At 48.8% G+C, this 25,217-nt stretch overlaps 1 protein-coding gene across 1 annotated transcript in view; it reads right to left on the bottom strand.

Annotated features, from left to right (window-relative positions):
• Positions 1 to 7,550, bottom strand: part of CECR2 (CECR2 histone acetyl-lysine reader) — a 106,861-nt gene extending 99,311 nt beyond the window's left edge. The window contains exon 1 of the mRNA XM_068947608.1: positions 7,374 to 7,550. Within this exon, the coding sequence (XP_068803709.1) occupies positions 7,374 to 7,550 (177 nt within the window). The remainder of the gene's footprint in view (positions 1 to 7,373) is intronic.
• Positions 7,551 to 25,217: the final 17,667 nt, after the last annotated feature.

Here is a 25,217-nt window from a genome sequence, read left to right as displayed (position 1 = left end):
ACTGACTTAAAAGCACAAAAAAAAAGGCACGAAAGTACAGCAAAAACATGTGTTCTGGCGACAAACAAAATGCACTGAAATCAATTTTCTCTATCAGCTGTTTTCTGTTCTTCTCACAAAGGACTCCAAACCCCTCCTAATTACAGGAGTACTCCACCTAACAGGATCTGCTAACACGGCCTTCCTTGCAAGGAAGGGAGGGAGAACAGGGACACAATAGGAAGGAGACTTGCTAAAGGGAATAGATCTGTTAAATTAACACATTTTCTGTCAACCAAATCAGCTGCCCCTAGTGCTATTGTTGATGAAACAATGGAGACCCCAGGAATGGGCACCCATTAAAAGGAACAAGCCTGCTGAAAGGATACACTCTAAGGCACAGTGTTGTGTGTTTAACAGGATTCTCTACTGTAAGGAAGGAGGAATCACTGGGCTGCATTGTTCTCACAATCCCAGCAGATGCTGTTTCTTTTGGTAACGAGGGGGGGGAAAATAATTTTCATAAACATTTACTATAAGATTTCAACTATAAACTTTTAATTCAGGAACTTTCAACTCCCTGGCTGTTGTCGTTTCTCCCTAGTCCTTTTCTTGAGGAGATTTTCCCTGAAAGAAGCCTATGAAAGCATCCATTGCCATTACAAAAGTTAATTCTTCACCCTTCATGCAGGCACTTAACAGATGCCAGGGGCAGAATGGCACAGCTCTACAGTATTATTTGCAGGGAGAAAAAGACCACAGCTAAGCAGGTCTACATGTAAAGCTGCAACACTTTTAAGGTGTTACTTTTAACTGGTTTAGTTAGTGCAAATTCCAAAAAGAACAAACTCGAAGCCTAATTTAGATGCACTATGCAACGGTTTACATCAGCTTCATTAAATTGGTGCAGGTTTGCGGGTAGTCAAGTCTTTGTAAACAAAGCAAACTGCTAAGTCATATTTAAACTACTATACAGAACATTTCTTTTCCTAGCAGGGGATTTCCAGTAGACTATCTTAAATTGTTTTCTAAACCAATTCAGTTTTAACTGTTAAACTTGTGGATGCACAAACACTTCAGCTAACAACAGACATTATTTTTCAGAGTCCGCTGTGCTGCTGGAAGAGGGAATTGCCTCCAACTACTCATCACCACAGAAAATGCATAGTTTCAGCTTCACACCCCCTACCCAAATCTCTGAATTTCTCATTGAGGTCCTCTCTCTCTTCTGCCCGGGACTGCTGCAGTCATTTTCTCCGACTTCCCTGTCACCTAAGTCAGATCCATTCAAAGTGTTGCTGTCAAAATAACCTTCCTTACCCGTTATTCAGACACCCCTCTTTCTGTGTGCAGTCACTTCTGGTTTCTTTTCAGAGGCTTAAGATAAGGGTTTAACTTGCATATCAACCTCCTAAACTACCTATTCCATTTTTTCTTCTACCCATTTACAGTACAGTCTCATTATATAAAATATAAACACTTGTTAAAAAGTTTAAGATTTACACTTGTAAAAATGCGACTTGCATGTGAAATGTAAACTGATATAATGCTTTCCAATTTGCAGACCACTTGAAACAACAGCTCTGAGAAGTATCTCTCTGCCTCCCCCTCCATTAATCTCAATGGACTCTAAAGCCTAATACAGACATTTAGAGTGTTAATGACTCTATTATGAACAGAATAAGTAAGGCAGCAAAAGCAAGGCCCAGCAAAGTAAGAATTGCTACCAAAACACGATGGGAAGAGGCATGAGAAGCAGGCAACAGAAGCAACAAAACCCAACAGGGAATAGGACAGGTAGAAAGAGCAATTAAAAACAACACTAATCCTATGTTTTAGCACATTTTTCTTACGTGATATTCAAATAACAAATGTCCAACTCACACCTCAGCATTACCCTTTACTCTGATGGAGTCTGCGCTGCCCTGAGGAACCAGAGCCACTGTGAAATGCCCGTGGTATATATCCCAAATTCACACACCAGTCCATAAATGGATATCTCTGCACAGTGGGGTTGACACTCTTTCTAGTCTGCTTGTTTGAAGCCCATCATCACTTTTCCCATCCTGTCTACTCACCATACAGTGCAAGTCTCTGCAGTGCCAATTGCTCTGTTGTTCCTCAGACAATTTGCTTTTTTTTTTTTTTTTTTTAAAAAAAAACAAGCGCTTTCCACCTAGAGCTAAGTTTTTATTGAGTAGGTCCATTATCCAGTCTTTTTCCAAGCAGTTGGTGTCCACTCCCTTCCACTCTAGCGTTTAACTCCAACGGGTAAACAGCGAGGACATCCTAATGTCTAAACTATGCTACAGAAAAGGCATTTTAACTACCTCTGACCTCTCTTGTATGAGCAGAGCTGACGTACATGAATTCACTTACATTTTCAGCCTGCATATTACACTTACTTGTGGTACTTAGCCTTAATTAGATTCTACAGTGTTACAATCAGAACCTGCCCGGCCACCTCAGCTATTATCCAACACGACGAGGCATCAGTAGATGCTGTACATGCTACTATAATACAAACAGTAATGCAGTCCTGGACCAGAATAGCTATAGAGGGATGAAGATCTAGCGCTCAGTTTTCGTAACATACTGCTTATGCATTTAATTCCATACAAACCAGTGACAGAAGAAGAGTTGTGCAGTTTTGGTATCACGGATCACAAGGGCACCCACCCAGAGGGCAGAAAGCAAGAAACTCCACAGAGGAATTACAGTAAGACCCAACACGACAAAACACGATAGGCAGGTAGAGCTAGAAGGCTGTTTGGCCATCCTGTCTTCACTAAGAGAAAGGATATATTTTTCTAAGTATTAAAATTCTAACACATCTGAACAATAACACGTTACAAATTTTTAGTTTTTAACAGCTCTGTCTTGCACAGAAAACCCCCGTACTTTGCTCTCTCCCTCACACAGCCAGAGCTGAATGTTTGCAGCACAGAGGTGGGAAGGGGAGAGGTGCGGTGGAGCTCCCTTCCCTCTCCCCACCCTCTTCCTCCACCCAAGGGACCCATGGGAGCAGTAGCAGCCACCGCTTTGTAACAGCCACAAAATATTCCTGACAGAGCGAGCCTGTCCAAGACCTGAAATGGCAGATACAGAGCTATAAGTGAAAAGAGGAGCGCAAGAGCAACGGTGCTCTCTCTTTGGGTGGGAGGAGAGCAGCTAAAGGTAGAGCCAGAGCCTAAAGTGCGAGGAAGGGGAAAGAGGAGAGGAAAAGCTTCTTAAAGCCATAGTGAAGTTAACAGCAGAGGCAATTTGCCCAAAGGCGCTTTTAAAAACCACAGGAAAAGATTTATGTTTTCCCTATGTAATGTGGCTTTTCCCCTTTTCCAAATAAACTAAGTTAACAACAATGTTTTGACTATTTTCAAGCAGGTTCTTGAAAATCGCTGCTCTGGACCTACCAAAGCAGAAGTTCTTAAATGGTTTAGTCCATGCGCTCGCGGGAGCACATGCCAAAGAGCTGGGTGGCCATGCTGTTCTGGCTTCTCTCCAGTTTTTTTTTTTTTTTTTTGAGTTGTGCTGAAATACAGTTGAAAACGTTAAATGTTTTCCTAATATTTTCTACCTAAACAATCACAGCAGCTACCAGGAGGATATTTCTGTCCCATAGTGGAGGGCAAGTGTCCAGGAAACACTGTAGCAAGAGGTGTCACACATGGCAGTCCGGTTTTGAAGAGGGAAACAAATCGCTTCCTATCATCTCACGCACTAACTTGACTGTGGAAAGCATCCTTTTTTTTTTTTTTTTTTTTAAATCCACCAAGGCACCAAGGCAAGCCTACAAAAAAGGTTGATATCTCCCCCATGGACAAGCCTTCTTACCCTGAAATACTATTACAGCAGATAAGGACAAACAGCGTAGATTTTATGAGCCACTGGGAAAGAAACCACAACCAAACCAACACAACTAAAAGCCCACTTTTGAAGTGGCATGGAAGTTTTGTACAGCAGATGGCTGACAAGGCAGCCATTATAAAGGGGAAAAAAAAAAAAAAATCCCTGAGAACGCAGAAGTCCCCTCTGTCATCCTTAGGGATCCATGCAAAACCTGGCGTGAACCCGAACGCGTCCCGGCGCACACGCATGCACTCGCTCGTGGCCCACTGAACTTTTGACCTGGTGGTCGCCGAACCCCTCCTGAGCCCATCGCTGTGTGATGCTGCGGAGATTTGAAAAGCGGAGCCCCGCGCCCCGTCAGGCGCCTGCATCTGCTGGAGCCGGCGCGGGGGCTGGCTGCGCCCACCCCCTCCCCGAACAATGCCCGGGGCCCGGCCTGATGGATGCGCTCCTTTATTCCCGCTCCGGACACCCCTGCCCCAGCCTCTCGCAACGCCGCGGTCCGCGAGAAAGAAAACAAAACATCTGCTTCCCAGGTTTCTGACACATCCAGCTGCTGATGGCAGCCTACATCTGGAAGGCTCGCTTTCTTTTGGGCCAGTAAGTACAGGGCAAGAGGTTTACATTTAAAAAGTAGGAGGAAAAAGAAAAAAACACAACAAAAAAGGGAGAACTCCAGTTGCCTCACTGTACTAAACCCCCTCACACTTTTCAAGTATTACCAGCAGATCTGCTCAGTCAGGGCAGGACAGGTCCAGATGGCCTATCACTATAGCACCTTCTGACTAAATACGGGCAGAGCTACCAGAAGAAAACAAATTGGTGAGGGGAATAAAAAACAAAACAAGAAATAATAGTTCTATTTTTTTTAAAAAAAAGAAAAAGCGTATTAAAAGATGAGATTTTGTCCAGTTTGGGAACTGCAGTGACCACAGCAGTGAAACTCCAATCCCGCAGTGCAGTAAGGTCTGAGCAACTGAAAAAGCAAGGGGTATTTGTTACATGCACAACTATAGGGTTAGCTTAAGACTTTCACCATCGTAACAATGTTGTAAGAGTTAAGCAAACTCTTCACTGGAGATACACTTATATTAGCATAAAAAGGCACCAACCAGGTTCTTACTTGAGAACCAACCTGGGCCCTCCCCATCAGGGGAATATCCTCCAGGAGCATCCGACTGCATCCCAAGCAAGGCCGGCCTGGAGGGACATGGGGTGCGCAGGTGGACAAACATTTGCTACAAAGCACTTTGAACATCAGAGCATTTCAGCTGAAACACTCTGAAGTGACCCGCGTGAGCTTTCCATTTCTATTTGAATACATCGGAAAACAGGTTCCGATGGACTGGGGCAGTCACCCCCTCAATTACCGCATCCCAGATGAGGGACAGTAACTTTTGACCGAGGGGACTGTAACTTCTCAAACCACTTGCCCTCAGCCACAAGTGTACCTCCTGCGATAACCAAAGCCAGAGTAAGAAAATTTCATCTGTAGATGATCGCATAGTTTCATTTTTGGTGGCTAGCTATTCCCCCCCCCCCCCCCAAATATTGCCTTGGGGGCTGGCGTTCCTTAAACGCCTAGAAAGACGGCCATCTCTGTTCCGTGCAGAAGCCCCTGAAACTCAAAGCCTCTCTCGGATGCACCAGACTATCCTGTGAGATGGCCAGAAGGGACACAGGCTTTCCTAAGTGAGAAACCAAGGGAGAAGCCTTCTTTATGCAGCTGACTAACATACAAATCAAGAATCACATAAAGCAACACCCTTAAAAAAAAAAAGTATTACTTACTAAGTCCCTTTATGGTTTTGTTCCATAAACAGTGTACGCTCTTTGTGCAACACACCATTCCCAGATATCCCTGAAACCATTGATGAGAGGGGAACAACTACACCAGGGAAGAGGTAACAAGACGGTGAACTTCAAGGAAGAGCAAATTTTAAAGCAGCCTGCACTAGACTGCTGATATCACACAGGGAAAGGGAAGGAGATGCACTCTGCACGCCCGAAGACGCAAAGCTATCACAGCTGCATCTGTCCCCTTGCAGCACGCAGATTTTAACTGTGATGTCCACTGGCACTCGTACAAGGCGTCACCCTTTAAAACCAGTCTCCGCAAAACGCAGCAGGCCATCCCCACGCGCAGACGTTGCTGGCGACGTTTTCGGTGGGCTAGTCGTGCTTCATATCGCTCTCAGCCCCAGCCCGTGCGCACGCATCTCCTCTCCCCCTGCGACCCCCAAAAGCAGTTAATTTGTTCCCAGTGATGTTAACTCCCCCACCCTAAGCGTGCTCTAGGAACCAAAGGGGAGCCCACATTTACTTCATTTGTGAAGCAAGCCAGATGCTAATTGCCTCCAAAGGTGAAAGGCTAGCGCCTTGGCCCTTTTATCATTGTAAATTCAGGTTCCTCCAAGACTTTGCGCTGGCGGCCGGAGAGCCTCCCCCTTTAATGGTTTTGCCTCAATAGGAGGGGGAGGGGAGTTCCCTTTCGCAAGAAGTTGCATCATTGAGAGACCTTACCCCCTTTCAAGATTTCGCACTGCATAAGGGATTCCCCCGCTTCAGAAATTCGCATCCTGCTCAAGGCGTTGTGCTCTTTAGGGCTTCGCACATCCTATTGAACTTTCCAGCATCGATGCAATTCGCGTTCCCGGGGCAATTACTGTCTTTAAAAAACGCACGCCACCATGTTATTCACCCGGTTTATTGCCAATGTGCTGGCAAGAATAGCTTTTCACCGCAAGCACAAAAGATTTCCTACCCCGACACACTTTGTTTGCAACATTTGTAGCCAGAGCGCAAAATATTTACAGAACATTAGCCACACGCAAGGGAAGGGAGGGGGGAAAAAAAAAAAAAAAGGCAGCACGGGAAAGTTGCACAAGGAAATTTTGGAAAAAGCACAAAACCAGCGAGTCGTCTCTCCGCGGGCGGACAGATAAGGTGTTCGAGGCACCGCAGCTGGGCTGAAATTTCCCGTCTGCCCTGCACAGAGCCCCGTCCCCCCTCCCCTCCGGTCCCCCCCTTCCCTGCGCGGCGCACAATGAGCGCAGCCCTCCCCGGCGGATTAACCCGCGCCCGCGGGACGCGCCGGCCGGGCTGCAGGAAGGCGGCACCTCCGGCCGCCGCGGCCAGGTGGGAACCGGGCCGCCACGACCGGCCGCGGCGGTGCCCGCTGGGGGGGCACCGGAGCAGGGCAGGGGGGGCGCCGCCCCGCCTCTCGTCGCCACCATTTTAGGCGAGGTTGGAGGGGGCGCGGGGACCCGCGGACCTCCCCCCCCCCCCGCTTTGTGTCTGCGTGTGTGCACGGACAATGCGGCCCCGCCGCCGCGCCCGCTGCCCCGGTCGTGCGCCCCGTTTCGGGGGGGGGGGGGGGGGGAGGGTCCTGCCTGCCGCCGCTGCTCCGGGACGGCGGCACCGAAAGTTTTGCGAGCGCGCCCGGCGGAGGCGCCGGAGTCGCCGCCGGCCGAGGGGACACCGGGGAGGGGAAGGAGGCGGAGGAGGGGGGGGGGAGAGGCGGAGGTGGGAGGGGGGGGTCTCACCTCGATCTCGAAGTCGGGCAGGCGGAAGGCGGTGCGGAAGAGCGAGCAGAAGTGCGCGATGGCCGGGACTTCCCACCAGGAGCGCAGCTCGTCCAGCGCCGCCGCCGCCGCCGCCTCGGAGCCGGCCGCGCCGCCGCCGCCGCCGCCGCCGCAGCCGCCGTCCTCCTCCGGGCACATCTCCCGCGGCCGCCGGCTCTGCCCGCCCGCTCGCTGCCTCACTCCGCGGGCGGCTGCGCGCCGCCGCCGCCGCGCTCCGCCCGCCCCCCGGCGCCACGCCGCCCCGCGGCCGCCCCCCGGCGGCCCCGCGCTGCCCCCTCGCTGCCGCCCGCCCGCCCGCCCGCGCGCGGGGCCGCTCCGCGCTGGCGCGGGGGGCGCTAGGGCCGGCGGGGGCGCTGCTGCTGCTGCCGCTGCTGCTGCTGCTGCTGCCCCTGCTGCGGGCGGGCGGCGGCCGCCGCCGCGCCGGCCCGCCCGCCTCCGCCTCCCCGCGCCGCGGCCCTCGCCATGCACCGCGGCCGCCGCGCCGCCGGCAGCAGCAGATGGGGCGCCGGGGGGGGGGGGGGAGGGGGCGTGGCCTTTGGGTTGGTGGGGGGGGTAGCCTCAGGCGGGCGGGCCAATAGGGAGGTGGGAAGGACGCCGGTGGGGCGGGGCCGCGAGGGGAAGGGGCGGGGCCGAGGTGGGAAGGGGGGAGCCGCGCGGCCGTGCACGAGGAGGGGGTGGAGCTGGCGCTCATCACAACAACAGGCCCCCCCGGCGCCCGCCCGGGCCACGCCTACCGGGGGGGCGGGGCGTGGGGCGAGGCGAGGGGCGGGGGCGGCCGTGCGCTCCGCGGCCGGCGTGAGGCGAGGGAGCGGGGCGCCTCTCGGGGCTGAGCCCCTCGGAGACACCTCGCAGCCCTTCCTCAGGCCCGGCTGGCTTCCTTCCCCCGCCGCAGGGGAGCCCCGTCCGTTACTGCCGCCGACACGGCTGCCACTGGGGCCGCTCCCCGCCCCGCCTCAGCCCTCCCCGACCTCCCGCCTCAACGGTCGCCTCAACGGCCGCCTCAACCGCCACCTCAACCGCCGCCGCCCGCCCGGCCTCCCTGCGGGCCGTCGAGCAGCCCAGGGCAAGGCCTCGGCTCCCCAGGCGGCCCGGGGGCACCTGCCCTGCAGCGGCCCAGCTGAGCAGCGGCCAGTGTCCCCCAGCCTGCCATGTCCTGGCCGGGCCTCCAGATTTTCTGTTCTCGCTTTATATTTGTAAGTGAGGGAGGCCAAGTGGCACTTCTCGTTCTCCCTGCGTTGCTGCGGCAGAAGGAGTGGGGAGCCCCTCTCTCTTGAGGTGCTTTAACGTCTCACCCGGGTGCCCAGTACCTCCATTTCTCCTGGCCCTGCAGTGAAGAGAGTAACAGTGCCCCGTTTGGAAATCTGTTAAGAGAAAAGCATTCAGCAAGAATTAGGTATTACCTTCTTGCAGGACGGACTATAACAAGGTATAGAGATGTAATGAAATACTACGCTGGTAACAGCTTTGTATGCTGACCCTGTGTTACGTTACAGCTGCTCAGTTTGCCTCTACAGTCCAGCTTCAAACCAGTTGCAAAGTATTACTGTGCACAGCTGTGCCAGCTTAGGATCTTACCTCCAGTGAAACGCTTGCAAAGACATGTTTAACTACAGTTTAGGACTCCTTCCTCTCCTTCCTTCCTCTCCTTTCTACCTTCATCTGGCTGGGGACGTTTTTATACCAGCACTACTTTTCCTAGCCCTTCCTTTCCTTTACTCTGTTAACTTTCTCATCTTCAGCCTCTCCTCTTTCTGTCTGGCAGAGGCTGACAGGCTGTTGCTCGCAGACGTGCTGGGGTCCGTGCAGGAAGGCACACCTGAGATACCTACAGCCCAGGCTGAAGCCTGAGGCAGTGTAGCATTGATAATGCCTTCAAATCTTGCCTGTTTGATATCCCCAAATGTGTTCTCAATGAATGCTGGAAACGTGGCAGAGGTGTGCTCTGCCCCAACACTTGGAGTCCCCCAGCAGGCTCGGCTGAACGCCTTAGGGCATGGTTTCCGTTACCCCCAATCCGGCTTAGGCTGCCCCCAAAAGGAGCATCATTTTTACGCCTTCTGACAATATCCCTGCCCTGTCCCTTGTGTCAGAGTTAGCAATCGTCCGGCTGCTGGGTGATGTGGCTCACTGATCTGACAGAAGGCTGCCTTTTTTTTTTTTTTTTAATGATGGTGACAAAGAATTAGTTTTCTCTCGGATCAGCAGAAGTGACTTGATTAATCCCCCCGCCATGTGGTCACCAGCACTGATGCAAAGAAGCAGTGAAACGCCTGAGAAGGGACGGAAGGGAGAGTACAACCTCCCCTTTCAGGAGTAGCCTGAAGACAGACTGGATCAGGCGAAGGGGAAATCACATTGCAAATATCCTGGTCTGTCTCTGGTTTGAAGGCATAAGCGAGGGAAAGGCTGGTAGCATCAGCTGGCAATGGCATTGTTGCTGCTGAGTTAATACCAGCTGACATAGAGCAGCCCATGGCTCTCAGAAATGTGATTTCAAACAGTCTCAAGCATCTATTTTTGATATTTTTTAGTTTCCTCTCCCTGTTTCTTTTCTAAATGGAAGTTGACAATAGAGAATAAGAAGAAGGTATGAGAGCTGTGCTGTACCAGCTGTACACGTGTGACCACGTGTACAGCTGACCACGCTGTACCAGCCTTACCATGAAAACTTTGGCCAAGGGTAGGAACACTTCATTTAGAGAAGAAACAAAGATGCAGCAGTTGGGCTGTCAGCAAGAATAAACAATCTCTGAGTTCATTGCCCTTTTTCATATTGCAGGATCAAGGGATACCCAATGAAATTGGAAGGAATCAAGTTTAAAATGGTGCAAGGAAATACTTGTACTGTGTACAATTAACACACAGTATTTGTTACCATAAGGTTTCATTGAGGCTGGGAGATTAGCAGGATTCAGAAAAGGATTAGACGTTTATATGGAGACTAAGAACATTCATGGTCACATTAGACAGGATATAAATAAATTTTAGGAGGGATATAAACTGTCAGGCTTCAAGGCACAGCATAACCACTAACTGATGGTGAGGGATTAGGGAGAAACTTCCCTCGTGGCCAGGTTAGTCTATAACTGTCCACTACAGGGTTTCTCGCACCTTTCTTCGAAGTATCAGACAGCAGCAACTGTCAAAGTGAGCATACTGGACTGGAAGGGCTACTGGTCTGATCTGGTATGGCAATTGCTCTGCTCTTCTGTGGGTAGGGGCTGCAAAGGTTGCTTTAGCAATGGAGGGGCGATGAGGATAAATAGTGATATGGGCATCAGTGGTGCATGGAGCAGCATCAGGCACTCCTCAGGGTCCAACCCCCTTCTCATTTGCTGTAAATTCCACACCCACAACAGAGAACGTCTCCTGAAACACACGCCGTCAAGCCAGTTTATAATTTACCTTTCTACGTACAGTATTTGTGTCTGTTTTCCCCAAAACTACTTTAAAAAAAACCTTTTGCCTTTGACGACTTATTATTTACGTGAAACCAATATGTTGTACTGAAATCATGACTCTATTTCCAGATGCAGTGACTCTGAGCCTTGGTACTGAGCAAAGAAGTGTCTGATCTCTTGTGTATTGTATCTGCCTGCACTGGATTAAACCAGCTTCAGCTAAGATATGGTAATCGCTAAAGAGGAGTTTGCAGCCCAACATGAAATACTTTAACAACACACAGTTCAGACCAGTATAAAATACCAATAGCTCTGCGTGAGAAATCTTTGGGTCACAAACCCTCAGACACAGATTTCTGTGGGACAGTTAACTGCAGTATTACTTGCCTTTCAAATAATGCTGGTTCTTCCACTGAGCAATCTTTTTGTCCTGTTGCTATGTAAGGGGAGTTTATGTTGCATTTATGTCTTGCTCTGTCTTGACATTCCTCCCTGAATTCCTGTAGTGTCCAGCTATGGCTTATCTTATTGCTGCATCTTAGCTTGTTCTTGACACTAGGTCAAATAGCTTTGTAGTATCCCCACTTTCTATCCCATTAAGAATTTTGTGAATCTTAACAAAGTCTCCTAATCTCTCTTTTTTGTCAGAAAAGCTACAATCCTAATTTCCCCTAAGATTTTTTGAATTAATTTGGCTCCCTCTATCGTCCCCGTTCTTTCTGTCCAATTGTGTCTTCTCTTATATTGTTATCTTTTTATGCAAGGAAGCTGAGAGCCGCCCATGATTATTTAAGGTAGATTCACTTTGCCAGATTCTTACACTGTTCTTAAATCACTTCCTTAGATTTATTATTCAAACACAGAAATCTCTGCTCTCCCTCTGCTGCTGAACAGAGAGCAAAGGCCTGATGAATGCAATCCAGCATTTCCTCTGTGATAAATATCTCCATTCTCAAATCCTGTGTGGTTTTTCCCCTCCATGCCACCTTTGGTTTTGAGTTTCCTGCTCATAACCAAACAAAACCAAAGCCTGTTGTGACCAGGCTTCTTTCCTGGTGTGCTGTAGTCCTCTTGATCAATACTTATCTAGGCTATTGGTTAGACTTTACCTACCTACTGATTTTTCTGTTCAATATCCACCCCGGCTGTTCCCCTCCCTCCATATACGTTCCTCCCTATCCCCATGTTCTCCTTCTTCCTTTCCCCTCAAACGGGCCATCAATTGAATGCGTATACCGTGTAGAGCCGCACTGTGAAAGAACTCTGGGGCTGATGGAGCAAATCAAAGCTTCACGTTTTTGCTGCTCAGCATTGACACTGGGTTTCTGTGCTGCTGTTCCTTTAAGAAAAATGCCAAATTCCAAGTGCCAAAAAACAAACAAAAAAGTTCATAGGTGACATAGGGACTGAAAGTCCCCTTTCCTGTAGGACAAAATCTTTCATCTGGAAGTAAAAGGAAGGGAGGAATGCTTTCCACTTTCTCTGAAAAGACCTGAAATATTTGCTCAATTTAGCAAAGATTAAACGCAATATTAGGTTAATGACAGAGAGCTCTCCTGTCAGGGGACTGTAGTCTGCCTCTGAAAGAGAGTGTATCACTGACAGTACAGGTCAGTTCATCTCCAGCTGAAGTGACAGCACCATTAACAGGGATTTCTTTTTAAAAACTCGCAACTTCCTCGCATTTCCATTTTAGGTCTTTAAGTTAAAGCCCCACTGACTAGGTTTCTATAACTTAGGCACAGAAATATCTGCAGCCTTCTCTCGTAAGGACTCAAAAGCATTTGCAGAAGGACAGGCCAAACCTGAGAGTCAGTTCTCAGTGGGAGTGCATTCTCAGAAGCACCGGGCTTCAGAGAAGTTCAGGTTTTCATAAAATCAAGGGAAACAATTCAAAAATAGATTAACCCCTTCCCTTTTTTTTTAAACAGACAGAATTTCTATATTTCTCTGTGTGAATTGCTTCAGCTCACTTGTGTTGCATGTCTGAATTTTGTTACTCTGCTATTTGTACTGACTTCCTCTATAGTCTAGCACCAGCAAATCTCACTGCCCTTGCTTCTTTTTGATCTCTCCAAGTTATGGAGTAGAAGACAGTTTCAGTTTAGTCTCCTGCTTTTACCCCAGGCTGCTTCCACCTTCTAGGACTCTTTCCATTTTGATCCATCTTCAAGTTCCTTTTTCTCTTTTCAGGGCCTCCTGCGCTAAGAGATTTTTGTGGTTTACACATTGCCTTCCTGAACTGAGCAGAGACTGTAGCTGAAGTGCAGTACTTAGCATCAGGAGTCAGGCTTTAATCCCTGGATCTGCCTTTCTGACTCAGGCAGCAAGTCGAGGAAACTGAGGCTCAGATGGTGAAAACAAGGGTGCAGGATTTTCTGTGTAGGGTAGTGGTGGGGCCAGGGTCACGGAGGCAGCAGGAGAGATCACAGACGTGGTAAGAAAGCAGATGAGAAACTTTGCTTCCTGTAACTAAAGCCGGAGAGTAGAGAGGAAAATTGTGTTGAGTTTTGATAATTTCTTATTTTCTGAAGCCTCTACTTGTGATTTTAAAAGAAGGGACAGAAGTGTCGCATGGGAGGCTGAGAGTACACACTTGAAAGCCAACTGGAGTGGAACAGTCCTGTTTCTTTGACCAGAAAGTGTTGAAGGAGAAGAAAACAGATTTGGAGTGGAGGAAATTGGTATAGTCAAGAGACTGTGTAGGGCAAGAGAGACGCAAAGGAAGCTGACAAGAGAAACTGGTAGATACCGGCAGAGGTGGGAAGTGGGGCAAGGAGTCTACATGCTCACTTCCTAGTTAGGAAGGAGTATGGAGAGCAGGGAGCTGTTTTAAGAGATGAGTGAAGTCAGGGAGAGAAAAATCCGAATATAGAAAAAGGAAGAAATGCATAATGGAGACAAGATCAACCAGGTGGCTGTTCTGGTGAGTGGGATGGCCCTGGGTTGAACAAGAAGGTGAGGTGAGGAAGATGCAAAATGTGAGGTCTGAGCAGCCAAACAGTGTGAAAGTTTAACTCATCAAGAGTAAAGATGGCAGAGTCAGTGAAAAGGAGAGCCAGATGTTAAGTCAGAGAATGAATGGGGAAGAGACGGGTGGGCAGAGACAACTGCTACTGATTGGAGGCAGGAGAGAGAAGATGGTTTGACTGGACACCGCTTGAAAGCAGAGGAGATAGGGGTTGGAAGTAGAAGGAGTACAAGAAAAACCTGGTGTTATCACTTAATTGGCTCCATGGTGCAGCAAACCAGTTGCACATAGTCTGGTGCTGAACTTGGGTGTACGCTATCGATAAGCTACGCTTAAACTTTCGCTAATGTAAATAGGGCTGCAGATTTAGCTAGGACACAAACATTTCTTCCTAGCTTTGAGTAATCAGGAGATTGTCCGTGATTCCTGCAGCCTGCGTCATGGCCAGCACAGATATGCGTCTCATCAGCCCCAAACTGGTTGCTTGGTCAGAGCGTATTCTTCAACTTCTCAAGCACAGACCTGAGTTGTTATGCTGTGGAGGGTGCAGTTGCAAAAGTGCGGTGAGGTGTTTGTTTTGGATGTACACATTCAATTTGCTCAATTTACAAGTTAATGTGAAAGCATTCATGCCTGCAAACCTGGCCTAGTTTCTGAAAAAATGGTCCATGTTCTTTGTAATGTCCCAGGTAATTACATCACAAGACAACAAAAATATTTTCAGCTTAGCAAACTATTGGAAAGTAGGAGGAATATCACATGTTGCTGAAGAGCAGCCACCCTTTCCATGAAGCGTAACAGCAGTCATGCACCCCACCATAGGCTTAGGTGGAAAATTAGCAACACCATGCCATTTTTAACTGGCATTGGCGCTCTTAGGTAGTCAGAAAGCATCTACCTACTGGGAACTCGGCTAGCAATGTTGTGGCAAAGCATCCTCCATCACAGCTCCTCTCCTGTGTGTTTTACTGAACTACATATCAAACTAAGAGATCTGAGCCTTAGGTCTCAACAGATTTTCTGCTCTTAACCCATTGGGGCTGAAAACCACAGGTTGTAACTTGATGTTTTGTCCCTTAGAGAGCAATCAACAGGCAAACGATAATTTATGGCAACGGATTTTGAACTGGGGAATCTGGATCTTTCCAAATTCTCCCCAAAGCAGCAGTGAGAGTGGCCCAACGCGTAAGTGTTCGTTTGCGGTCAGCCATGCTCACGGCTGCTGCTGAGCACTAGTAGATACATCTGGCAGAGAGATGGGTCAGAAGCCTGCTGTCTTGGACAGCAGCAAAAGAGAAGTCGGGGAGCTAGCAATCTGCCTTGGAAACTGCGGCAGGAAGTAGAGCGGAGAGACATGCAAGCCCAAATGCTTTCATGTCTCTCCAGGTCTGTTGCCTCTACTTCTGCCGTCCTCAGCTATTCCACAGGCAGCAGTGCTAGAGCGTAAACAAAGAGATATTTTAATTGTTTCCAGGCCAGCGGTTAGCAATGGCACTGATATGCGTACCGCATGCTCCTGTACTGGTTCCTGTAGTTGGCCTCAGAGCAGCTAGTGAGAGACCCAGGGGGATTCACCCCCGCAACTTGAAGTTGTCCTGCCCAGATGCGACAGGCTGCGGAGGCACAACGTTGAAAAACAAGAACAGCCCCAGAATGAAACGCAGAGGGCATGTCGCAGCAGGGCAGTGCTCCACGCATAGGGGAGCTCCCTATCAGTCACTCCAGCAGGGAGTAACTATGTTCTGTTAGGGAAATTAAAAGACCATTTCTATTGCAACCCATAGCTGTTAGGGTCTCTGTCTCAACACCTTCTTACATAGGCATTAGAGTTATCAAAGCAGCTCAGACAGTGCTGCTGAAATTTCCTTTGTTCCAACAAGTCTTTTGTCACCTTAAGACACAATGTGAGAGAAAGCTTGATTTATTATCTAAAATTGCTGATTTCAGAAAGCTCAGAGAAGTTTTGCTCAGCAGCTACCTGTGCGGAACAAGAGGGCTCCCGTTTAGACTGGGTGTAAAAGATGTGCTTCCCATGGAGGTTTTTGGGCCACATTCAGAGCTGATGTACACAACTGAGTCCATAGTAATCAGCAAAGGGAGATGGATGCGTGCGCTCTGATTACTGCAAGTGTTGAGGGGACTGGAGAGGAAAGCCCTGGGATGGTTTAAGTTAAAGCAGTCCTTTCCAATACTGCATTTGTCCTGTTAAACTTGCAACTTTACCAGCATCCATTTCTACCTCACTGATAACTCTGCTTGTTGCCACTGAATTTGGCTAGGGAGATGTGCAAATCTCATTCCTTCCATAGCAGTCAACAGAAATTAAAAGTAATGTATTTTTAAATCCTGCTAAGAATGGATGCCAGATTAGACTGATGCATGGGTCTACAGATAACACAGAGCCTCACAGAGGTCTGAGCAGCCATTCGAGCAGTAGCAGTACTGCGTTGTGATCCCACCTCCTTCACTGAATTGCTCTGTGCCTTTGAGTATATCAATTCATATATATTTTCCTCATCAATAAGATGGGAATAATCCTATTTATACACCTCAGGGAAGTTGTGAGGCTTAATTAGTTAATGCTCGTGCCTTGTCAGCTCTCATTACCACGGTAGCGCAGTATTTATTGTTTTGATATTGTAAAATGCTACTTACATGCTAAATATTATTATTCTATGTAAGATGGGAGAGGCTTAATCCAACTTCTCTGTATATACCAAAGGCAGGGAGCTGACATTCCCAGTGATGGCCATCGGTATGAAATCTAGCCTAGCTGAAGAAAAGTTTCCCTGGAATATAACAAAATTGATTTAATTCCAGATCCCTAATGTAGATGCTCTTGAACGAGTTTAAACTGCACTTCTACTGGTTTGCTTAATTCAGTACATGTAATTAAACTCACCCAGAATAAACACAATTTAAGCTGGTTTAGACACATCTCTGCTAGGATTTAGTCCCAGCGCAATGAAAACAGCTAGGATCACTTCCCCTAACGTAAATAATCCTGGCAAGTCTCACGCGGGACAAGATCCATGAAAGACTTTCAAAAACTATCTGGGTGTCAAGCCATTCTGAGGAAAGCGGTTGCCAGCATTGTAGGCAGCTGGAAGGGGGGTATGGCTGACAGATTGATGGAGTGAAGAGATTTTAACTGTCCAACCACAAAGGGAAAGGGCTAGTGACTAATCCGGTTAGTCATCTCCAGACTCTTCCCAGTCCTGCTTGTAACAGGGGAACTGTAAGATATTCAGACCTTTTTTTGTCCGCCAGTTAAGGAAAATCGTGACTCTGTACACGAGTGCAATCCTGACTTCAAGGGCTATTTCCATTAGTGCCTAATGTACGTTAGAACAGACCTTAAATGCTGGCGGCTAGCCCCAAGAAACTTCCTTCACGCCTTCGCGCCCCAGCCTCTCAAATAGCTGTCTGGTGAGAGCGGTGGAGCGCTTGGCTAACTGTGGGCCTGGTGGCAATTAGCACTGAAATTAGCACTCAGGCTGCTCTCCCTGCTGCAGGCGCATGAGGGCTAGGAAATGGTTTTATAGGTTGCATTTTGCAGGCGCTAGGTTCATTTTCCCAAGGCCCCAACAGCATGTTTCTTGCACCTCAGCCTCTCCAGCCAGCATTTGTCCTTCGCAGAGTCTGATGCTGCCTGAATGCCGCATGGCAAAGGGGCAGGGAGCCTGCAAGACAGCGGGGCTGCTTCCTTTGCGTGGGCTGTGGTGCGCAGGGTGAACTGGGCAGTACTAATGGGGATTTGGGGTGCTCCTGTCTCCTTAGATCTGCTTTATACATTCACCTTTCCTCTCAGCATACTGCACTGTACGTGCATCTGCCATCTAACACTAAATCCAGGAAGCTTGTGCCACCAGTAGAGTTTTGCGTGCGCTTGTGCAAGGTTTTGGCCCCGGTAGCCATGAAAAACAGTATTCTGAAGCTGCCCAAAGGATTGCAACCTGAGTTTGCATGCAGTGGTCTCCTTAATGATGAGGTAACTGCCTGTTGGGAAGCAGCCCTGCCCGTTTGATGTAGCCCTGGTGTCCTCCATGGCAACTATGCCACTCAGGAGCTTCCAGTGGTGTGGACTGAGGCCATGTAACGTATTTAATACAGGCCACAGAATGACAGGAGCTGGTCTCCTGTCTTGGTCAGTAGGCCAGTTAAAACCAGCCATCTAGAAAAGGAAAGAAAAGACCTGTTTGTGCCATTACCGGCACTGTGAACCACTGACTCTTCCAGCTGGTTATCATTTACTACCTCTCATCGAGCTCTTGAAAATCAGCCCCAGGGTTCCCATGCTAATAAGGTGTCAATACAAGCTGCTAGCACTCCTTAAGTTGGGCATTAGATGGGAGGGATGATGTAGGTTCCTGAACAGAAACCTGATATCAAAGTCTTGGCCAGAGAAACCTCTAGGCTTCAGTTCCCAGCTCCCCAGACAGCTCTGCCCATGCACCTCTGCTCTTGCATGAATTCAAGATGAAGGGTTTGCTCCAGATTAGCTGGCTGTGGTGGGATGGTTGCTCCCCGAGGAAGCACCTGACTTGTTTTAAACTTGGGACTTGATAAAAATACAAGAAAACATGTAAGAGAGGAAGGCCTGCACTGGCAGGGAGAAGAGCTGGTTGATCTAATCTTTCTTCTGCACTTAATAACTTTCATGTTTTGGGTTCCCACATTCAGCCCTCCTGGTTCACCCTTCCCTCTGAAGCCCATTTTCCTGCTGGGGGAAGGGTGGAGGAGTTTTTGCTGGCAGATCTGTCCAACTCTGCTAGGCCATGGCATCAAAACAAAAGCTTTAAGTTAATGCTGTAGGTAAACACCTAAATAAACAGTCTGATTTGCACAAGTACGCAGCACCCGACTGTCCTGCTGATTGTCTGAGTGATCATCCTCCCCTGGCCTCTTCCCAGGGGCTGCTCCCAGGGATGTGCGCATAAAACGGGGTAACTGCTGCTAGCCATGGAGGTGAGTCTGCTCCTGAGCCCCAAAAAGGAGCAGCAAGGCTCTGATTTATATAGCGAGACAAAGCCCCATGGGGACCTGTTAAAGGGAAATAAAAAGTGTTATGCTTTACAGTCAGTGAGAAAGGCTTGGGGGTTAAAATATGAAGTGGTCAAGCTATTAACCTTCTAATTTAGAAGCAATGGTCACTAAATTATGGGGCATGTCTCCTTCCTCCTCCTCCGAAGAACAGGCCTTTGAAGATGATACCAGCCCGTTATGTGAACAAGCAATAAAGCGTAATTAATCCTGCTCTGAAAATATGATCAAATACCGGCAGTGAGTCACAGCTGAGCCTGAGGGGGTTAAGGAACTTACTTAAAGCCGAGAGCTGGCATGGCAGGCAAATAGCAAATCCTCCCACTGCCTCCTGTCACCCCTACCTCGGGCCTGTCCCCATCGGGCACGTCAAGCGTGCCCCCTTGAGCAGGACGCGGATGCCACGGTGGGAAGGCTTAGTTAGGGCGGTCGTGCGAGACCTTGTAAGATTGGCTGGGTCAATGCTCAGATGGTAGGCCCCGAGGGAGCCCCAGCAGAGCACAGGAAGCGCTTGAGTAGGCAGGCCAAAAATCTTCCCTCTGAGTCAGTGCTGAAGCAACTCCTGTATAGCGCTGGGAGGCAGGTGTGTGTTTGGGGAGGGCAGGGAAACGGGACGGAGTTTCCAGAGATGCTATCTTTTAAGCAGTAATATTGCATATAGGTCCCAGCCAGTCCTAGTGGTTAAAAATCCCCTGGCACTGTTTGGGCTCATGTGCTCTGGGTGCACTATAACCCGAGCAATTGCATTTTGCTGGTCTTAAAACAATTCCAGACAGCTTCAGTTGGAGGAGAAATTAATCTTCCCCTTCTCTGGTGAAATGTGCCCTGCTGTGCATGGTCTACGCTAGAGGCAGCTGCACTGCTAGGAGGAGGAGAAACGGCTTGTTAGTACACGCTGTGGAGATGCTTCTGGGCGAAACGTGTTTCGTACATTTAATCAGCGGTCAGAGCGGACAACGAGAAGTCTCGGGAGAAAACTGGCTGCTCCTGCCGCCCAATTTGGAGAAAGGCAGCACGCAGCTCTGCTGTCCTGGGAAGTGCAGGCAGAGCAGATCACTTTAGACTGGCCCCTTGACTTAGAGCGCCGAACACCTGCTCTCGGCCAAACGCGCTGCTTGGGCACACGTGCTCCCTGCGAAGCAAGCAGACAGGAGAAAACCCTCACCAGTGTTAGGGAGGTGCAGCAGAGAGCTGGTCTCTCGCTGCTGCTGGGAGATGTAGTGGGGAAGGTGCCCGGTTCACACACCACAGGGCCATGCCCACCCTGATGCTCTGCTGAGCGAAACTCTGCAAAGAGTAGCAGAGAAAACTAAATCCACCCTTCTTTTTATATAGTATCATCTGTAAAGAAGTGTTGCCTATGGCCTGCCGGCCATATTTAATGTTAAAAGCCGCCGCTCTTTGCTCTGGAGGATGTGAGGAGGCATGAGCTGGGCTGTTGGTGCTGTTTGGGCCTGGGTGCTTCACTGTACCCCGTTTAGACGGCGCGGACACGTCCCGCCAAACGCCTGCCTGTGTTGGGAGTGCAAGCGGAGCGGGATGGGGAGTGTGTCTACAAGCCAGCAGGCATGGACCAGCAGTGAAGAGGCAGCAGCACAGACTTCAGCAGAAATTGAACCGGCCCACTTGAGTATGAATTTGGTTTATTAGTGACATGCATCTTCCCTCCTGTTATTACTTGGCGACTTAGCTAGCAGCTCATGTGCCTGCCTTTGCACAGGCACTCCTCCACTTGACATCAGCAGGCTCCGATCTTTGCTGGCCCAAGGGCACAAGCAAGTAACATATTGCAGGCAATGTTGTTCTTCACTGTCTTTGTTGGAAACTGGAATGATGCTAAAGTGCTGCTTGTATGAGGCACCTGAGGAGTTGATTTTTATGTGACCTACTCAAAGAGTTTTTCGGTCCAGATGACAATATACAATCTTTTGGGCATTCTTCAATGTGAATTTCTAAGTGCCTATTACGTCAGTCAGGAGTGAGTCCTCTTCCCAGTTCATCTCCTCCCTGGTCCATTTGCATACGATGTTCAAGTTCATCCTGTGCTCTCACACCAGTTCTGGGGCTGCAAGCAAAAGGTCATCCATGAGCTCTGGATTGAGGCCACGACCTAAGTGACTTCCATTTTTATGCACTCAGCTTTCCAAGGTCTCAGAGAGGAGCCCCACTCAGGGTCAGCATTTTCCTGGGGAGTTGCATTGGTTAGAGAGGCAGAATTTTACTACTTTTGCTTTCCTTTAACTCCCCCCTCTCTTTCTGATGGAAATAGATATTATGATGTAATAGATGTAAATGGTTTTTAAAAAGTATTATAGGAGTCAAGTTGAAAACAAAAAGAAGCAAAAATTCATTTATCAAAACGTTCTAATGACATTACAACAGCGATATTGCACATAAACCAAACTGACAGTGAAACATTCCCCTGCAGTCTTCCCAACTTAGACTTTGAAAACCCCACTAGAGAAAATTAACAGAAAGAAAAGTGAAGCTGACTTGAAGTAGAAGAGAAACTGGCCAGACTAATTCCTTTGATCCAGATGGGAAAAAATACAAGAGGGAAAGAACTGGCATAAATAGTGGCTTTTTAAAAGTTTTAATAGTCCAACCTGTGTAATAGCCCAACCAATTGTGTATTATAGGCTCCACACTAATAATCATGCTTTGACAGCAGGCACAACTTACTGTACGTTTTGATACTCTGTGTGGTTAGGATAGGCAGGAAATTCATACAGTGTTATTAACGTGAGGAGGCATGTGTGTGCATGAAATATAGGTATTGCGTGTGTATGCATACACATGTAGCCTATATAATATTTCAGGTTAGCAAATTGCAGGGAAACCCCAAAGCAGCTGAATGAAAAGCTATCTAGCAGATCAGGTCAACAGTTTGGTCCTTCATTTAAAGTGCCATGAGAGAGGGCAGGGTTTGAGGAGGAATGTTTTACTTGCTGGCTACATGCAAAAGGCTGCTAGGTAGCTCGGATCGATTGCTGGCAGCCTCCTGTTGCTACATCTCTTCCTGACATCCCCACATTTTGCTTGGCAAGAGATGCACCTCAGGGAAAAAGTCCAGGAACGGTTGCTGGGGCAGGGGGAGGAGGGCACCTGAAGTCACTGATTGCTTGCTAAGTTAATGGTTCACTGCTGCACTATCCCAAATCAGGTGTGTGTCCTGTCCTGGGGGGCTGCAAGCAGCTCTCCCTAACCGCTCTGCCCCTGCTTGTGAAGGATGAATGAGGGGCAGGATGGGATGTTTCTGGTTCAGCCAGTAAAATCCCCAATCTTGGAAATGGCTGTCTTTCATGCCAGGTAAACAGGCCCTAACACTGGCAAACCTCTGCCCATCTTCCCTCTCACCTGTGGGGTGGGGGATACCAAGAAGGACAGACCTTTTCTTCAGCCCCAAGATTTGGTCAGTCATGAAATACTCTAAGTGTTCTGCATCCTTCTCCTGTTCTGCTGCTGTGCCCTGTGGCCCATGCTGTGTCTTTATAACTGGGGAGAGAGGGACAGCAAGTATCATATTTTAAGTACTGCCAGTCAGTGTTCTTCACCATCGCTTGTCTACAGACTGCTCTGGTCCTTTCTCAGATAGGTGCCTTCTGTGGTTCAGCACCAGTTTCCTAAAAATAGTGATGAATTTTACCAGATAAGGAATCACCTGCTTGCTTCCACTTTCCTAGTTACCCTGCCTGCCCACCCATTTTAGGTGAAGCTAGTATATAAATGCCTTTACTTAAAGGCTAAAAGCTGTCTGAGGCAGCGACTGATTCTCCCCACCAGTGTACGTAGTACCCAGAACACCAGGCTCTGGACTGGGGCCTGGATGTGCTACCATAGGTGAAATAATGCCTGATCTGAGAGGAGCAGTGGCATAGAGGGGAAAAAAAGCACTTGTGTGATAGCATAGAAGATAGTTTTGGTCCTCACTTACTCCTTGTGCTGTAATATTAGCCAAAACATACCTGAGATTTTTTTTTTTTTAAGCTGGCAGCTGGCTTTGCTGAGCTCTGAACCTGCAGCTATGAAATCCCAGATCAGGACCAAGCCAAAGTCTGTCACAGCAGCTACATCCACCAGGCTGGAGCCTCCACATCCCCATACAGATATACTCCAGGAGACTCTACCAGCAAAGCACTTATAGCACAGGAGCAGCTAAAATTGCAAAGCTGTGCTGTAACCCATCTCTCCCCCTCCCAATTTGGAGCTAATAGCAGAGACAGATATCAGGCTCCACAAACTACCAGCATCTGGATGCCCCACACCAGCAGACCTCCTGGCACTGCCTAACCCAAGGACAGGGCCCTCTGCTAGCAGGACCAGGGTTGCTTGGCTGGGGAATGCACCGCTCACCTATTTATTTGGGAGCCATGTGGGGGTTAATGCTTCTCCCTCCCAGTTGCAGAGTGACCCAGGTGGGGCTAATGAGCACTCGCCTTGCTTGGCTAATTGGAGGCTCTGAGAGCAGCAGACTGCACTTTGAGGCACAGGGCATTTGCAGAGGGAATATGGTGTATGGGTTTTATTTCCAGCTTTTTTTTTTTTTTTGGTCAAATAAAAATCTCTGGCAGGAGTAGCATGGCACAGATGGGAAAGAGCAATGAGATGGGGCTCTCTAGCACCCCTCCCTCCCTCCCTCTTGTAATCTGTATTATTCTGGGGTTTCAGAAGGCAGGAGCAAAGACTGGGAAGGCTGGGCTATTTGCTCCCCTTCAAGGGAACATATTTGGTCCCCAGTGGAGGAGACAACAGCCCCGCTGCCTGCACCATTGGGGCGCCCCGGCCGCAGCAGGGGCTGCCCCTGTGCAGCCCCCTAGGCCCACGGCCACCGCCTGCCACCTGGAGGGGTGACGGACACCAAGCTGTGTCCCCAAGTGGCGCCCGCTTGAGCTGAAAACCTTGCAGTCTTGAAGGCGCTTGGGGGAGGTTGGCATAGGGGGTATAGGCTGGCCTCGCCAGTCCTGCCTGCCACTGTGGACTGGAAAACGTGTGACAGCTTAATGGGACCTGGGTTTTATTACAACATCACCTCTACCGTTACGCACCCCGAGAAGGCCATTAAATCCTCTTGGGCCTGTCCTGCGCTCACAGCCTCAACCTCTGAAAGTTGTGGTCTGAGCTCTTTCTTGCCTGCCCAGCCCTTTAAATACAAATTAGAGTCAAAAGCAGCTATTGCTGAGATGTGCTTGTTTTGCTTCGCGCTACTGCAGGCTGCATTTCCCTTGCCTCTTTCTAGCTGTTATTTAGTTCCCCTCATGTTGTTTTCCCCTGGCTTTTCCTTTGTTTCTTTCCTAGGGAAGCAGCACATCATTACAGCTGGGCTTTCTCTAGAGCACTCCTAGCCGAGGTCATTACTCCGCTTGTGAGATCCAACGAGGTTGCTGTTTGTATGGATGGGAGGCCTCTGAAAAAGCAGCTAATCAATTCAGAAAATCATCTGGGTGGTAACCCCACTGTCAGCTTATTTTCTTCCCTTCCACTTAGACATCAAACTGGCTGAAGAGGGCTCTGGGGAATGAGGCATGCACTGAGAGCTGCTCCTCTGCAGACACATCTGTGTCTTTCATCAGCAGGGCTCAGGGAATACCGCTAACGGGAGAGGGGAAAATCTCTTTGGAGCCGATAGGCTCACAGCCTCCGTCCTCTCCCTCTGAAGAGACCCGACCCAGTGGGGAAGCGATCATTTGAAAAGTGGCTAATGCACTAACGTCGTTTGGCAGAAACTGTCACATTATATACAGAGCTGGGGGAGGACGGGGACAAAATACACAAGCAAACAGGGCTATGTTCAGATAGCCTCACATCAGTAAGCAGCCCCTGGCCGCAAAAAATAGCTCACGATGGCCAAGCGGAGTGACAATTGGCAATAGCATATGCAAACTGGGTTCTGTCGAATAAACTTACTAATTGCTGCACTTTGCTTTCACCCACTCTTTTTCTGTTTTGCGTCTTTGCGGGCTATACTAGAACAGCGCGCAGTCAGGGCACTAAAGCCTCTCCCTCCAGTTTTAGTAATTAGGAGTATAGATGCGCAGCTCTTTGGACGCTGGGACTTGGTGGTGTCACAGCTCATTCAGAGGAGATAAGTCACATCTGAAAGCCATTCTCTCTTGTACCAGCTATGCCTTTGAAGCGTGGGGGTGGATGTGTGTGTGTTTGTCCTACCCGTGGATTTGGCTAGCAGTCTGGAAAATGTCAAGGTTAGGAAAGGCTGAGCTTCATTTGGTTTTCACAGATCTGGGTAATGAATTTTTCATTGTAAAGTATTGTTCTAGCCTGAAAAGCGAGTCTGTAGCACTGGCATCGTGGGGTTCCACATCTGTCCCAGTTGCTCTGGACCACATTTCCTCTATTTACTAAACATGGAATTTTTTTGTGTTTTGCAACCCT

This window comes from Struthio camelus, chromosome 1 (assembly GCF_040807025.1).
Source record: "Struthio camelus isolate bStrCam1 chromosome 1, bStrCam1.hap1, whole genome shotgun sequence".
Classification (NCBI taxonomy): Eukaryota; Metazoa; Chordata; class Aves; order Struthioniformes; family Struthionidae; genus Struthio; species Struthio camelus.
The sequence above is the reverse complement of the archived record's forward strand: the minus strand, read 5'-3'. Positions and strand labels throughout refer to the sequence as shown.